The sequence below is a fragment of the Lynx rufus genome, unplaced genomic scaffold (genome assembly GCF_022079265.1).
Source record: "Lynx rufus isolate CCGP_SWC_20201006 ecotype Redwood Valley unplaced genomic scaffold, mLynRuf1.p SCAF_22, whole genome shotgun sequence".
NCBI classification, from domain to species: Eukaryota; Metazoa; Chordata; class Mammalia; order Carnivora; family Felidae; genus Lynx; species Lynx rufus.
Genome location: NW_025814837.1, coordinates 20,183,919 through 20,197,854, shown reverse-complemented (window position 1 = coordinate 20,197,854; position 13,936 = coordinate 20,183,919). Strand labels below are relative to the sequence as shown.

Below are 13,936 nucleotides of genomic sequence, written 5' to 3'. Positions count from 1 at the left end.
TCAGTGCCTAGCTCTTTCAAGTCTTTATAAATTGGGCTCCTTTGAAAGCAAGATTAATTTTTTTAGGTCACAGATATTCCTAATTTTTTAAAGTTTATTTATTTTTAGAGAGAGAGAGAGAGTGTGTGTGTGTGCGTGCACACACAAACATGACAGGGGAGGGGCAGAGAATCCCAAGCGGGCTCTGTGCTGTCATTGCAGAGCTTGATGCGGGGCTGTATCTCATGAACTATGAGATTATGACCTGACCCAAAATCAAGAGTCAGATGCTTAAATGACTGAGCCACCCAGGCACCTCAGAGATTCCTATTCCTAAGTGTCATGAGCAGATGGATGGATGGCCATCCCAGTAACCATAAGGCCACAGAGGAGAGAAAAGAATGTAACTTGCATATAAAATCTGAGTTTTACTTTCATCCAGGTCATCCATGTAAATTGAAAATATTTGGCTCAAATTAAGTCTCCTTCTGAGATTTGCAGCAACCATGTAATAATAGTATTTTTTAGTCATAAACTATCTTCACAGGTTTTAAGTTGAAAGTACTATGTGAAAGATGCTGTGCTGAGCCCTCTGAGGTATGCAGAGAAGCCCAGGTGGTCTCTGCCCTCGGGTAGCTCAAATCAATAGAAGGTCAGGGGCGCCTGGGCAGCTGGTCGGTTAAGTGTCCAACTTTGGCTCAAGTCACAGTCTCACGGTTCGAGACTTCAAGCCCCGCATCAGGCTTTCTGCTGACAGTGTGGAGTCCATTTCTGATCCTCTGTCTCCCTCTGTCTCTGCCCCTCCCTCACTCATGCTCGCTCTCTCAAAAATAAGTAAACCTTTAAAAAAAAAAAAATCAAGAGATTTAGAGTATCAGGAGACTACCTGTTAAGCAAAATAATCCTGATTTTCAAAAAGAGGATCTAGGTGGATTCTACACACTGTGTAGAATGGGAATTTGTCTTCAAGCCTGAGAAGAGGATAATTTGTGAACCTTCAGGAAAGCAGCAGTCATCACAAGGAGTTCATTAAGAAAGCAGGTGATGGGGCGCCTGGGTGGCTCAGTCGGTTGAGCGTCCGACTTCGGCTTAGGTCATGATCTCACGGTCTGTGAGTTCGAGCCCTGCGTCGGGCTCTGTGCTTACAGCTCAGAGCCTGGAGCCTGTTTCAGATTCTGTGTTTCCCTCTCTCTCTGCCCCTCCCCTCTTCACGCTCTGTCTCTCTCTGTCTCAAAAGTAAAAATAAACATTAAAAAAAAAATTAAAAAAAAAATCAAGTGAACCTAAACTTATTTCTGCATATTAACAGAGTTATTCGATTGTTTAAACTAGGAGAATGAAAAATAGCATATCTGGATTTTACCAAGGCATTTGTCACTAATGCTGTTAAGAACAAGATGGTAAAAATAGCTACTGGAGGGGCGCCTGGGTGGCGCAGTCGGTTAAGCGTCCGACTTCAGCCAGGTCACGATCTCACGGTCCGTGAGTTCGAGCCCCGCGTCGGGCTCTGGGCTGATGGCTCAGAGCCTGGAGCCTGTTTCAGATTCTGTGTCTCCCTCTCTCTGCCCCTCCCCTGTTCATGCTCTGTCTCTCTCTGTCCCAAAAATAAATAAACGTTGAAAAAAAAAAATTAAAAAAAAAATAGCTACTGGATTATAGCACAGTTAGATGGGTTTATGGGTTACGTTGGTTTTCTGTGCTATGTAACAAATTACAAACTCAGCAGCTTAAGACAACACCCATTTCTTTCTTTTTTTTAGTTTATTTTTTATTTTGAGAGAGAGCAAGCAGGGCAGGGGCGGAGGGAGAGATAGAATCTGAAGCGGGCTCCATGCTGTCAGCAAAGAACCTGACAAGGGTTTGAACTCACAAACTATGAGATCGTGAACTGAGCTGAAATCAAGAGTTGGATGCTTAACTGACTGAGCCACCCAGGTGACACCCATTTCTTATCTCACAATATCTGTGGGTTAGGAGTCTGGGCAAGGCTTGGGTCCTCTGCTTAGGGTCTCTCACCAGGGTGCAGTGTCACTGAGGGGCTGAGGTTTCATCAGAGGCTTGACTGGGGAAAGATCCATTTCCACACTCCCTCAGGTGCTTGACAGAATTCATGTCCTTGCAAATGTGAGATTGAGGTTCCTGGGGGATTTCAGGGGAGTAAGGGGTACTGGCCTAGAGACCACCTACAGTTCCTTGCCATGTGACCATCTGACAACACTGCAGCTTCTTCAGAGCTGGCAAGGGAGTCTCTCGCTCCAGTCTGCTGAGACTGTGTTATGTAACGTCATCTCATCTAATGTAAGTCAAGGGGGTGACATGCCATCATCTTTGCCATGTTCTGTTGGTTAGAAGCAAGTCACAGGTTCTACACTCAAGGGGAAGGGATTACATGAGGGTGTGAGTCATTGGAGATGACCCTAGGGTGTGTCTACCACAGAATGGGTCTAAAGAATGGTAGTTAATGAGCCCCTGTGAGGCTGGCAGCAAGTCTGGATGGCAGATGGCAGGGGCCCATTCAACAGCTTTGTCCGTGACTAGCATGAGGATATGGATGACCTGGTAATCCAATACTTGTATGACATGAAACTATATATACTAGCCCATGGATGACAGAATCATAATCCAAAATGACCTGGAGAGGCTAGAATAATAAAAAGATACCAACAAATGAAGGAGATAGGGAATACATGTAAAATCCTGCTGGTAGGTGGAAAAAAACAAATAGAACAATGTTGATGGGAGAGCATGGCTTAAAGAAGTATGCATGAAAAGCATGGTGGTTTTAGTTGATTGTAAGCTAGTCACTGTGTCTGCCAGTGAATCTAATGTGATCTTTGACTATATCAATAGAAATATGTCCAAAATGAAGGAGGTGATATCTTACTCCATTCAGTGTGGCAAGACTACCCCTGGAGGATAGTGTGTACTTTGGAGGGGTCCCTTTCAAGAGGGACATTCACAGAGCAGCATGTTCAGAAAAATTTGCCCAGGATTATGCAGTCTAGATGTGCTCAAGGAAAGGTTGAAGGACCTGGGAACTTTAACCTGTAGGAGAGACTGCTTAGTGGGAGATAAGGCTGCTATCTATAGCTATTTAAAGACTGTCACATGGAAGAGATTTTAAATGACATCTGAGGAGGGTGAAACAAAGACTAATGACTATTCATTAATAGAAAACATTTTGGTTTTATATGATGTTGCTTATAAAAATTGGCGTTGCCTGTAAATATAATGGCTTCCCTGAGAAATATGGGTGTCCCAACTGGGGGATGGACAGTTGCAGGGACACTGTGGGTGTAAGTCATACTCTGAATAAGGGACAGGTTTTCAAATGATAAAAAAGGTATTAGGGGACTAGTTTTTCCCTGTTTTTTCTCAAATTCAGAATGAGAGCATATCTCAATAGATAATGCAACCACATGAAATAAGAGCTTGCTAAATTTCTCTGGGCATTGTAAAACCTTAGAAAATCCTATTGTAGTTTTCTGGCCATTTTCCAGCTATAAGTTTTATGGTTTTATTATTCTATTAGTCCAATTGCTAGCTTGTCTTCTACAAGTAAACTTCTGACATATTTAGTGTGTATAGACAGTGTGACTTGTCAGCTAGGGAAGTGTGTGAAAAGCTTATAGTTGAACATTCAGACCCTGGCTTTAAATTAATGTTTCCATTATTGTGATTATTTTTATTGGCTAATGTTGAATGTGAGTATACTGAGTGCTTTACACAAACTCTGTAGGATAGGAACTTGTAAGATCATAACCAGTTTACAGATGAGGAAACTAAGGTTTAGAGAGGTGTTTAAGGAAACTGCTCAAATTTACAGAGATGGTAAATAGCTAAATAGTATCAAGTCCAGGCTTCCTGGTGCCAGAGCCCATGCTGCCAACCCCGTCAGTAATTGCTGAAAGTGAGTGACCCTCCTCTACAGTCCCCAGCTGCCCCTGAAGTAGTCTGTGAGGGCAGGGAGCTGGGATTTCGTTCTAAGTGCGACAGGGAGGTTTTAAGCAAGGTGGTGACATGGTCTGATTTATATTTTTAAAAGGTCATTCTGGGTGCAGGGTCAGGGGGTGAGGTGGGAGAAGAATAGATTACAGGGGAGCAAGCAGGGTGATGGGGGTCCAGTGAGGAGCTATGGGCCAGATATAAGTGACGTGGATATAAGAGAAATGGGTCTCATCATTGAGGAGGAGTCTTGTAGGCAGGCTCAAGGGCAGCCTTACCCTTCCGTGGTCAACAGGGCCCTGCTGTAGAAGCCCTGACTGGCTTCCTCTGGCTGTACTCTGCCGAGGGGGAGGAGTCTACAGGTTCAAGGGGCTGCAAGTATTCAGAGCTCACATCATCCTGTTCTTGACCCCATTTGATGCCCAAGACCCTGGAATTTCCTACGCAAAGTGTCCGAAGCCCAGAGGAGCAGCCGTGAGGCATGGTGTGTTGTAGGGGTGGTGGTGGAGGGGTGTGGACAGAAACTGAACACAGGGTCAGGGGCCAGTGTATGTGGCTAGATGAGGCTGATGGGTGGATTGGCTGTGAGGGTGAGGGAAAGAGAGGAGCAGGATGTCTCCTTAGTTTTTAGCTGAAGCAAGTAGGTAGATGGACAGACTGGGGAGGTCAGGTTGAGAGGCCCGTTTAGACATATTAAGTGGAACATATCTGTTAGAATGAGGTTTCTGACTCCGTGCTTCTGAAACACCTGAGATCTTGGTTTCTGAATGATTTTTCCCTTTTCACATATGCCTTTCCTATATTACTTTTATCCTTGGTCTTTTTATTACCTGCACTTTCTGTGAGGTAAATGAAACTTCTCAGGCCAAACAAACTGCCCCCATTCTATTCCATCTGTTCAACTTCCTCCAGAACAGGAATGTTCACGAGGTGTTACCATGGAAGAAGAGACTGGGGGCAGAGCTCCATTTCCCCTTGCACTTCTCCAGTGCCTTTCCTCTGTCCCTCCCAGCAAATCTGGTTCCTGAGGATGAGGGAAAGATGAGATAAAGTAGGATGGAGCAGGATTGGATTAATTTTGGGTTATGTTGGGCTTGCCTCTGCAAGATTCAGAATACCCTGATGCTTCCAGGGAAATCCTTTGGACTCGCACTTAATGAGCCCTCACGCATATGGTGCATGCCGTTCAGTCGCAGGAGACATTGGCCTCATTTCGAAGTAGAAGCTGAAGCTCCCTGCTTGCACTGAAGCTAGGTGATAACTGGAAATAGATTTTAAACCCCATGTTGAATCCCAGTAACAATTATCTCTTTATCCATAAACCAAAAATACTTTATTGGAAAAGCCTTGTTTTTGTTACAAATAATGTAAATATCTTTATGCTCGTTGTGTATGTGGAGGACTTCACTCGTCATAACGTCACAGTGCACTCTTGGGTAGGAAGCAAAGAATGCAAGGTGCACCTTCCTAGCACAATCAGAGGGCTCCCTTCCTCTGTTCTTGTGAGAGAGGCAACAGATTTAGTGGGTAAGAACAAGAGCTCTGGAAATAGACCTGAACACAAATACCAAGTTCCTCATCCTCTCCCTGCCTCAGTTTCCTATTCTGCATCTACCTTTCTAGTTATGAGAACTTCATGAGATAATGTCAATAAAGCTCTTCGTACAGTGCCTAGCAGGCAGTTGGCTAATATTCATACTCAAATGTGAGTAAGTTCAGTGCCTACCCAGGATTTCTGCTGCAGCCCCAGCTGCTATATCACAGTGCCAAACAACAGCTTCGTGTGCTCAAGGAATAAAATTGTACAGATGGGATCAGTGTTGATTTCGTTCCAAAAGTACTTGCTGCTGGCAGCCCAGTGCCTAGCCTTGGAGAGGACTCAGAGTCAGGTGCTGCTGACAGCTAGCTTTCACTCACTTTCCAGTCCATTGTCTGCAGTGTGCCAGTCATACTGCTGAGCACTTGGTTAATTTGTCTGTTTTCCTTGTTCCATCTCTTTAAGGTAGGAATTACCAGCATTCCGCATTTGCAGGGCTGGGAACCATGGCACAGAACCTGAGTAACTTATCCAAGGTCAAGGAGCTAGTAATGTCAGAGAGTACTAACCCTGGATCTAATTCCCAAACTGATGCTTCTACATGAGCCCCTGCTGCTATGCAACGATGTAAGAGAAAAGATGGCATGTTTGGGAAGTTGAAATGTGGAAGAGTTTGTTTTCAGTAGAACAGTCGGTTGAGGTGTAAGAGATTGACATTTGAGCTGGACCTTGACAGATACGTAGGAAGGCTGAATGGATCAGGCAGGAGGCCTCAATTTCTCTCATTGCCAACTGCCATTCTTGTCATGCTTCCTCAAAGAAGACTGCTTGTCTGAGGACCTTTGAGAGCAGGCATTTGAGGGCATAGAAACAGAACTGTGGCCAGTTGGTGAGAAATGGTGGTTTAAATATACCCTGTGGACAAGGGTATATTTGTGGAGAGGGAGCTTCTGTGGCTTTCCAGAAGCCTGTCTTAAACATGAGGTTAAGAATCAAATTATTTTTCAAAATTATTGCCAAATAATATCTTTTAAATTTCCTCAAACAAGTACTTTTAAAGCACGTCAGTGAGAACAAACTGAGGGTTGATGGGGGGTGGGGGAAAGTGGGTGATGGGCATTGAGGAGGGCACCTATTGGGATGAGCACTGGGTGTTGTATGGAAACCAACTGGAAAATAAATTTCATATTTTAAAAAAATGAGAAGAAAAAATGTCTCAGATTATACGACTAGTTTTCTCTATCTTCTAACCTTACCACTAGAGGTTCTAAAATGAAATCTCCAAAATCTTGTAGGACAGTAAGAATTGAAGTGGTTTCTCTACTTTCTGCTTTATTGGAAAACAAATTGGAAACTTCTCTCAGGGGTAGGACACAGGGCTGGTCCTCCTCAGGGCCTGCAGTTTGGTTTCCAAAGCAGAAACAGCAAAGTGATGTAAATTTACTCTGTCCTCTTTAAACTGTTTTGGGGGGCCTGGGTGGCTCAGTCAGTTGGGCGTCCGACTTCGGCTCAGGTCATGATCTCGCGGTCCGTGAGTTCAAGCCCCGTGTCAGGCCCTGTGCTGACAGCTCAGAGCCTGGAGCCCGCTTCGGATTCTGTGTCTCACCTCTCTCTGACCCTCCCCCGTTCATGCTCTGTCTCTCTCTGTCTCAAAAATGAATAAACGTTAAAAAAAAAAAAAAACATTTAAACTGTTTAGAGGATTCAGGTGTTCAAGGCTCCCAATTCTGGAGGGTGGGGAACAGGGAGGATGTTTTGCTGGCAGTAAAACACAGGCTGCTCAAAGATCTGGTCTAGGTCATATTCAGGCATTTCTGGAGCTTTGCAATGGCTTTACCAGCAACCTGGGTATTCCGGCATTTCAGAATCTTGAGCCAGGGACCCACTCACTTGGTCTTGAAAGCAAATCTCAAATTTGCTTCTGAAGGGGGACATCACATCTGCTTCCACATGTAGCATTTACCACATTCTCGACTCTGAACACAAGTTGTTACTGCCCAAGCTCATAAATAATCCTGGGTCATTTATCTCACTGTTGTGGTTTTAAGGCACTAGGGGTGACTTGTCTTTTATTTCATCTTCTTTTCATTTCAGCAGCTGCCCAATTAAAGATTCAAGTAAGACCTAAAAGCTTGGGATCGTCCAGATACTAATATTTGATGCTAGCATCCCGGGTCCTAGAAGAAGATATACCCCTGGCATTAATAATCTATTTTTTACGGGTAGCCAGTATGGCTATTTTACAGGTAGCCAGTGGTTTTAGCTTTTTTTCCTCAGTAATTTTTGAAAAGAAACAAGTTGGAAATTTTAGTTCTTAGTGAGCAAAGTATGGTCTTACTGAATACTTAAGTATATGAATGAATCCTCTTACATATGGAACACATAGAGTACATTTTTACTTAGCCCAGCATTGGAAGGTAGAGTGCCAGCTTCCTGCTCTAGTGTCATGATGGTTTTCTCCCAAGGCTGGGGCAGCTATGGATGAAGAAATCGATAACACTGTGCTTGTCAGGAGTTTATCCACAGTCATTGATATTCAACCTTGTCTTATTAAGAGAAATGTAGCAATTCCTGTAAAAAATTCAGTTTTCATTCTAATCCAGCTGGGAAATGCATCACAAATAAGATTTTCAAGGTGCCTCGGTGGCTCAGTTAGTTAAGCATCCAACTCTTGATCTTGGCTCAGGTCATGTTCTCACGGTTTCATGAGGTCAAGCTCCACATCAGGCTCTGCACTGACAGCACGGAGCCTGCTTGGGACTCTCTCTCCCTCTCTGCCCCTCCCCCACTCTCTCTCTCAAATAAATTAAAAATAAAATTAAAAAATTTGCCTGGGTGCTTCAGTTGGTTGAGCATCCGACTTTAGCTCAGGTCATGATCTCAAGGTTCATGGGTTCAAGCCCCATGTCAGACTCTTTGCTGACAGCTCGGAGCCTGGAGCCTGTTTCAGATTCTGTGGCTTCCTCTCTCTCTCTGCCCCTCCCCCATTCATGCTCTGTCTCTCTCAAAAATAAATATTTTTTAAAAAGAGATTTTCGACCTTTATATCAGAGGCAAAACCTTGCATATTCACATCTTTTCCCTTTCTTCCCAAGATCTAGAAGTTAGCACCTGCTGATATTTTGCACTGACTGTGGGATCCATGTTTGATGCCATTCTTAAAATAAGCCACAACTTTTGTGTGGAGTGAGTGGGGACATTTGAGAAGCACTTCAGAGGGAAATAGCTAAACACCATAATAAACCCACCCAACCTCAGAGAGAAATAAGATTAATGAAAAGCTGTCATCCTACATAAGGAAGGTCTCGGATTCATACCCGGAGAGGAGTAGAGAGTTGTGTGTCTTCAGAGTTCTGTTAGAAACAAGAGGAAGGTGTTCTGGAAGAAATATAACTCCCTGTCATGTCAGGAAGACAAGTCCCAGAATAGTCACTATTCCATGGGCATGGGTAAACCCATTTCCCATAACCTGCAAGTATAGTACCAAACCCAGTTGTGAGTGATTGAGAAACACTAATTGTTGGCAAAACCCATAAGGAGAATAAGGAATAAAGAATAAAGAATCTAAAGCACTTGAATTTCCCCCCAAAAAAACCTCTTCATTATTTGGATTTCTAAAGTCTAAACATAGACCATAAAAAGAAACAGGTGAGAAGAAAAGCTACTTTTATTTTTGCTATTATTCTAACTAAATTAGAATTTTGTTGTTGTTGTCTTGGCCTATTTGTCAGTATTGTTCCGCTAGAACCTTCCATAATACTACATCCATTATGGAGGAATGAATGCACACACCACCATCCCCACTATTAATCTCTAGGGCACTATTTCTCAACCACACAAAGGAACTAAGATACTTTTTTACAGAAGATCGATTTGACAATGAAAATCCACCTTCTCTATCTTTACTAATACATTCCAAGAGCCTCCTCAGCTTAAAAAGAAAAAAAAAACCCACAGATTGCAGATGAAGAGACTACTGGATCAATTCTTAAATGTGTGTAGAGTCAAGAAAGATCTCCCCAGGACCATTCCGTAGCAGCAGCCAGGAGCATCCTGATACATAGACTGAGTGGAGCTTTACTTCTTAGAAAGGTAAGGGGCACCAAGCAAATCGCTACTCCCCCAAAATCTCTCCCTTCTGGTCTCTCCTGGGGCCCAAACTGTTGGCATCAGCATGCTAGGCATTTAGATCTGTGATGCACATTGGTTTGATAAACACTGTCTGAATAAGGACTATACACCAGACACTGCTAGCTGCTAGACGGAGAAGTGTTCTCAAAGAACAAACAAGTACTAAAAGATTAGAGAAAGAGGAAAAACTTCCACCTGGGAGGATTACGTGGTAGGTGGATGACAGTTCTCCAGATGGATATGAGCAGAGGCAATTTTAAGAGAAGAGATATGCAGAAGTGCAGAGGAGGATGGACTAAAGACATGTTAGACCAGGTCATGAAAACCCTGATTTAATACCACATGACCAGGTAGTGGGGACAAAATATTTTAGGGCAAGTGGAGATCAGAGCTGTGGGACAAATGTGGGAAAGATACAGAGTGGAATGAATGGAGAGGAATCAAAGGTAGGAAGAGCAGTTACTATAGAGGATACTATAAAAATCTGCCAAAAAGAGAACCCCCACACTGGGTCATGATGAAGGACAGAGGGAAGAGGTGGTTGTGATGATGTAGGATGAGGGATGATGGAAGAAGGGCATAAACAATAAAGAGGTGATAAGGTCAGTTTTAGACATGTCAGGTTGGAGGTGCTGGCAGGACATCCCAGAGATAATGGACTGTCCAACTACAAGATGGAAATAAGGGCCAGGAGAGCTAGTGATGGAGAGCAGCCAATAGGAGCTGGTGGGCAAAAGTCAGTGAGTTGGGTTCGGAGAGAAAATTCTTCATTACAAAGTCTTCTCAAGCAGATGAGAAAGACCCCTAGAAAGGGTTCTCAAAAAAAACACACTGAAGCTAGTCCTAACCATTAGCATGAACTCTCTTACAGCTTGGTAGTAGGTCTGCCAGTCAATCCAGGGCAACATCATGAGTACCTTAAATGAGGAAAGCTGAGTCCAGAGCCAAGGTTCTTGCTAAGGGAGAACAGAGATGGGTGGGCTAGTTAGGGCAATGGATAATATGAGGGTACAGTGGACATCCATCAAGGCCTAGAGAGGGGAGTGGGGCAGAGAGACGCCCCCTCCCCCTTGAGGCGGGGAGGCCTGCTTCAGTGTTCTGTCCTGACCAGCTGGTGGGGGAGGAGTGGGGTAAGGGGATCAAGAAAAACATAGGGTGGGAGGCCTATCTACTCTCCCTCTCCCCAGCACTTCTGCCCATCCAGCCTGAAAGGCTTTCCATTTCTATGGAAAGAATGAGTGTGGATCTCTTTTACTTATTCACATAGAGAACAGTGAGATCTCAGACACTCAAAAGTTCCAGGGAGTAGAATATTTGAGAATAGTGTCCTCCTAGATACAGTCATTGCAAGGAGAAGACAGGAATTACCATCCCAGCTCCACCACTAGACTGTAACTGTTCATGTCTCATTCTCCTGGATAGATCTGTCTTGAGGAGCTAGCATGGAATAAGAGCTTGGTGTCTCTGGCCCTACACGTCCTCAAATGTGCTCTGGGAATATAATCTCATAGATACAGTTCAGATGACATAATGTATGTGAAACTAGCTCAAAAACTGTCAAGTCACCATATGAATCCTGGTTGTGGTATGTTTGTGTGCAGTTCCCTGTCACCTCTAAGAATTTACAGAAAACAAAACAATCCCAGGTTGTGTGAGCATCTCTAGGATGACAAGGGATGAGCAGATATTTGCCTTCTTCCTTTGGGGGAAAAATGTTGTTGTTGTTTTTCCTCTCCCTTGCCCAATTAGATGGTCGCCTATTTTTTTCTGTAGCCCACAGCCCTATTTGCATTATTAGACTAACAAACTGGGGAAAATGACACTTAGCCCAGCTTGTAGAACACTTTCCCCCAGAGACCCTCTGAGCTGTTCCACAGGTGAGCAAGGCTCAGCCTCAAGGGCAGCAGCATCCCTGCAGCACTGGCAGAGGGGCCAGGAGGGCGGGAGTGAGGTGTCAGAGGAGAGGCTGCCACTTGGTGAGGATGAATTAGCAGAATGGTGCCTCTCAACATTGGATGGGATATTTCATTCAACTCTATGAAAAGAAGAGGAAATAGTAGGAGAGAATCCCCATCCCAACTTGCACTGCTTTTCTCCTGGTGATGGAACAGTCCCAGACGACTAAGGGGGGCCCAGGTGAATGGTGTGAGTCACTGCTGTGGTTGTTGGCGTGGAGCTGTGCCTCCCCCTAAAACATCAGTGGATACTGGAGGGTTGTGTGCCGTTAAGATACATTCTAAATGCCGGGCGCTTGGGTGGCTCAGTCGTTCGGGCATCTGACTTTAGCTCAGGTCATGATCTCATGGTTCATGGGTTTGAGCCCCGCGTCGGGCTCTGGGCTGACAGCATGGAGCTTGCTTGGGATTCTCTCTCTCTCCCTGTCTCTCTGCCCGTCCCCTGTGCGCTTGCTTGCTCTCTCTCAAAAACAGGAAAAAAAAAAAAATTAAAAAAAATATATTTTAAATGCTTGGAGCAGAAAGGGTGAGCTTAGTTAAGAAACCTTTTTGTTTGAAAAAAATATCATCGACAACAGTAGAGTGAAACAAGAAGCAGTCCTTTAATGAATATATTTTATATGTCTAGATTTTTTTTAATTAGATATTTTATAAGATAAATTCTTCACTATCACTCACAATGGATTTTTGTTCATGCCATGTACATTTTTTTTATGTTTTAGGTCCTCCTGGCCCCAGGGGTCCAAAAGGCGACAGAGGACAGCAGGGACCCCCTGGTCCCACTGGCAACAAAGGACAAAAAGGAGAGAAGGGAGAGCCTGGTCCACCCGGCCCCGCTGGTGAGAGGGGCCCAATTGGGCCAGTTGGCCCCCCTGGAGAGCGTGGAGGCAAAGGCTCCAAAGGCTTGCAGGGCCCCAAAGGCTCCCGTGGATCCCCTGGGAAGCCTGGCCCTCAGGGCCCCAGCGGAGACCCAGGCCCCGCAGGCCCACCAGGCAAGGATGGACTCCCTGGCCCTCAGGGCCCTCCTGGCTTCCAGGGATTGCAGGGCACCGTGGGAGAGCCGGGGGTGCCTGGACCTCGGGGGCTGCCAGGCTTGCCTGGGGTGCCAGGCATGCCAGGCCCGAAGGGTCCCCCTGGCCCCCCAGGCCCATCAGGGGCAGCGATGCCCCTGGCCCTACAGAATGAGCCAACCTCTGCACCTGAGGCCAATGGTAAGTCTGAGCCCTCCCTCACAACCAGGGTCAAGGGCACTGTGTGGGGTTGTGCCCAGCCCCCAGCATGCAGCCCGTATGCTACCCACACCCCACTTCTCTTGGCATTGAAGGCACCACGTGGGCAGGCATGGACCCCGTTGCTCTCACAGGCCTCTGCACCAGGCAGTGTCACTCAGGCATATGTGTTTCTCTCTAAACACTATCAGGTTCTCTAGCACTTGTTTGTTTAGCTAAGTCAAGCCCTCAGGGACAAATGCGTCCCCAGACATTTCCTTTGTGACAGTCTGAGGCTGGCTACCCCCCACCCATTTTGTTCTCATTTTATGCCCTTCAATCTGGGGGATAGACATTCCTCAGTAACTACGTAGATGGAATTTTGTTACTAAAGCCCAGATTTCATTGTTTCGAGAAGGTGTTATGGTGCTTCTAGTTTTTTTATAATTATTAAATTTGCTTACTAAATTTTGCTAACTTGGCAAAACCCTCAGTGTTTGGTTATCAACCAAGCCTATTTTTCTCTCCTTTGAATAACACCCAGTTCCACCTGATTTCCTTAAGCATGACTCTGGTCATCCTTGTAGCTCCACAAGCCCAGTTTTGGTTCTGGGTGCTCCCATCTAGTTGCTGGTTAGTTCCATGTGACTCCAGACTGATGTGGAACATCTGCATTGCCTTTTGTTGTTGTTTCTGTCACTGTAAATACTAATCCAGACACAGAGGAACTAAGACCCAGCAAAAATAATTTTCCAGGCTACGTAGGTTTGACTACTGTGTGCTCTGTGGCCTGCCCTCCTGGACCAGTCTTAGCTCCCAAGGTGTCTGTCAAGGGCAGTCACAGGCTCACACACAGATGCTGGAACTGCTCACTCCTGGCCTGTGAGGGAAGTGAGGCCAAAGCCATGGCCTCTGACATATAACTGAGGAAAGGCATAGTGCTTCGTGTGTGTTTGGGTTTTCATTAATATTTTTTAAATTTTTTTTTAATGTTCATTCATTTTTTGAGAGACAGAGACAGAGCATGAGCCAGGGAGGGGCAGAGGGGGAGGGAGACACAGAATCCAAAGCAGGCTCCAGGCTCTGAGCTGTCAGCACAGAGCCCAAAGCGGGGCTTGAACTCATGACCTGCAAGGTCATGACCCAAGCTGAAGTCGGCCACTTAACTGACTGAGCCACCC

The 13,936-nt window shown here is 45.1% G+C and overlaps 1 protein-coding gene across 1 annotated transcript in view; it reads left to right on the top strand.

Moving 5' to 3' along the window:
- The window catches only part of COLEC12 (collectin subfamily member 12), a 116,834-nt gene that overhangs the window by 19,441 nt on the left and 83,457 nt on the right, over positions 1-13,936 (top strand). Inside the window, exon 6 of the mRNA XM_047086885.1 lies at positions 12,270-12,758. Within this exon, the coding sequence (XP_046942841.1) occupies positions 12,270-12,758 (489 nt within the window). The remainder of the gene's footprint in view (positions 1-12,269; positions 12,759-13,936) is intronic.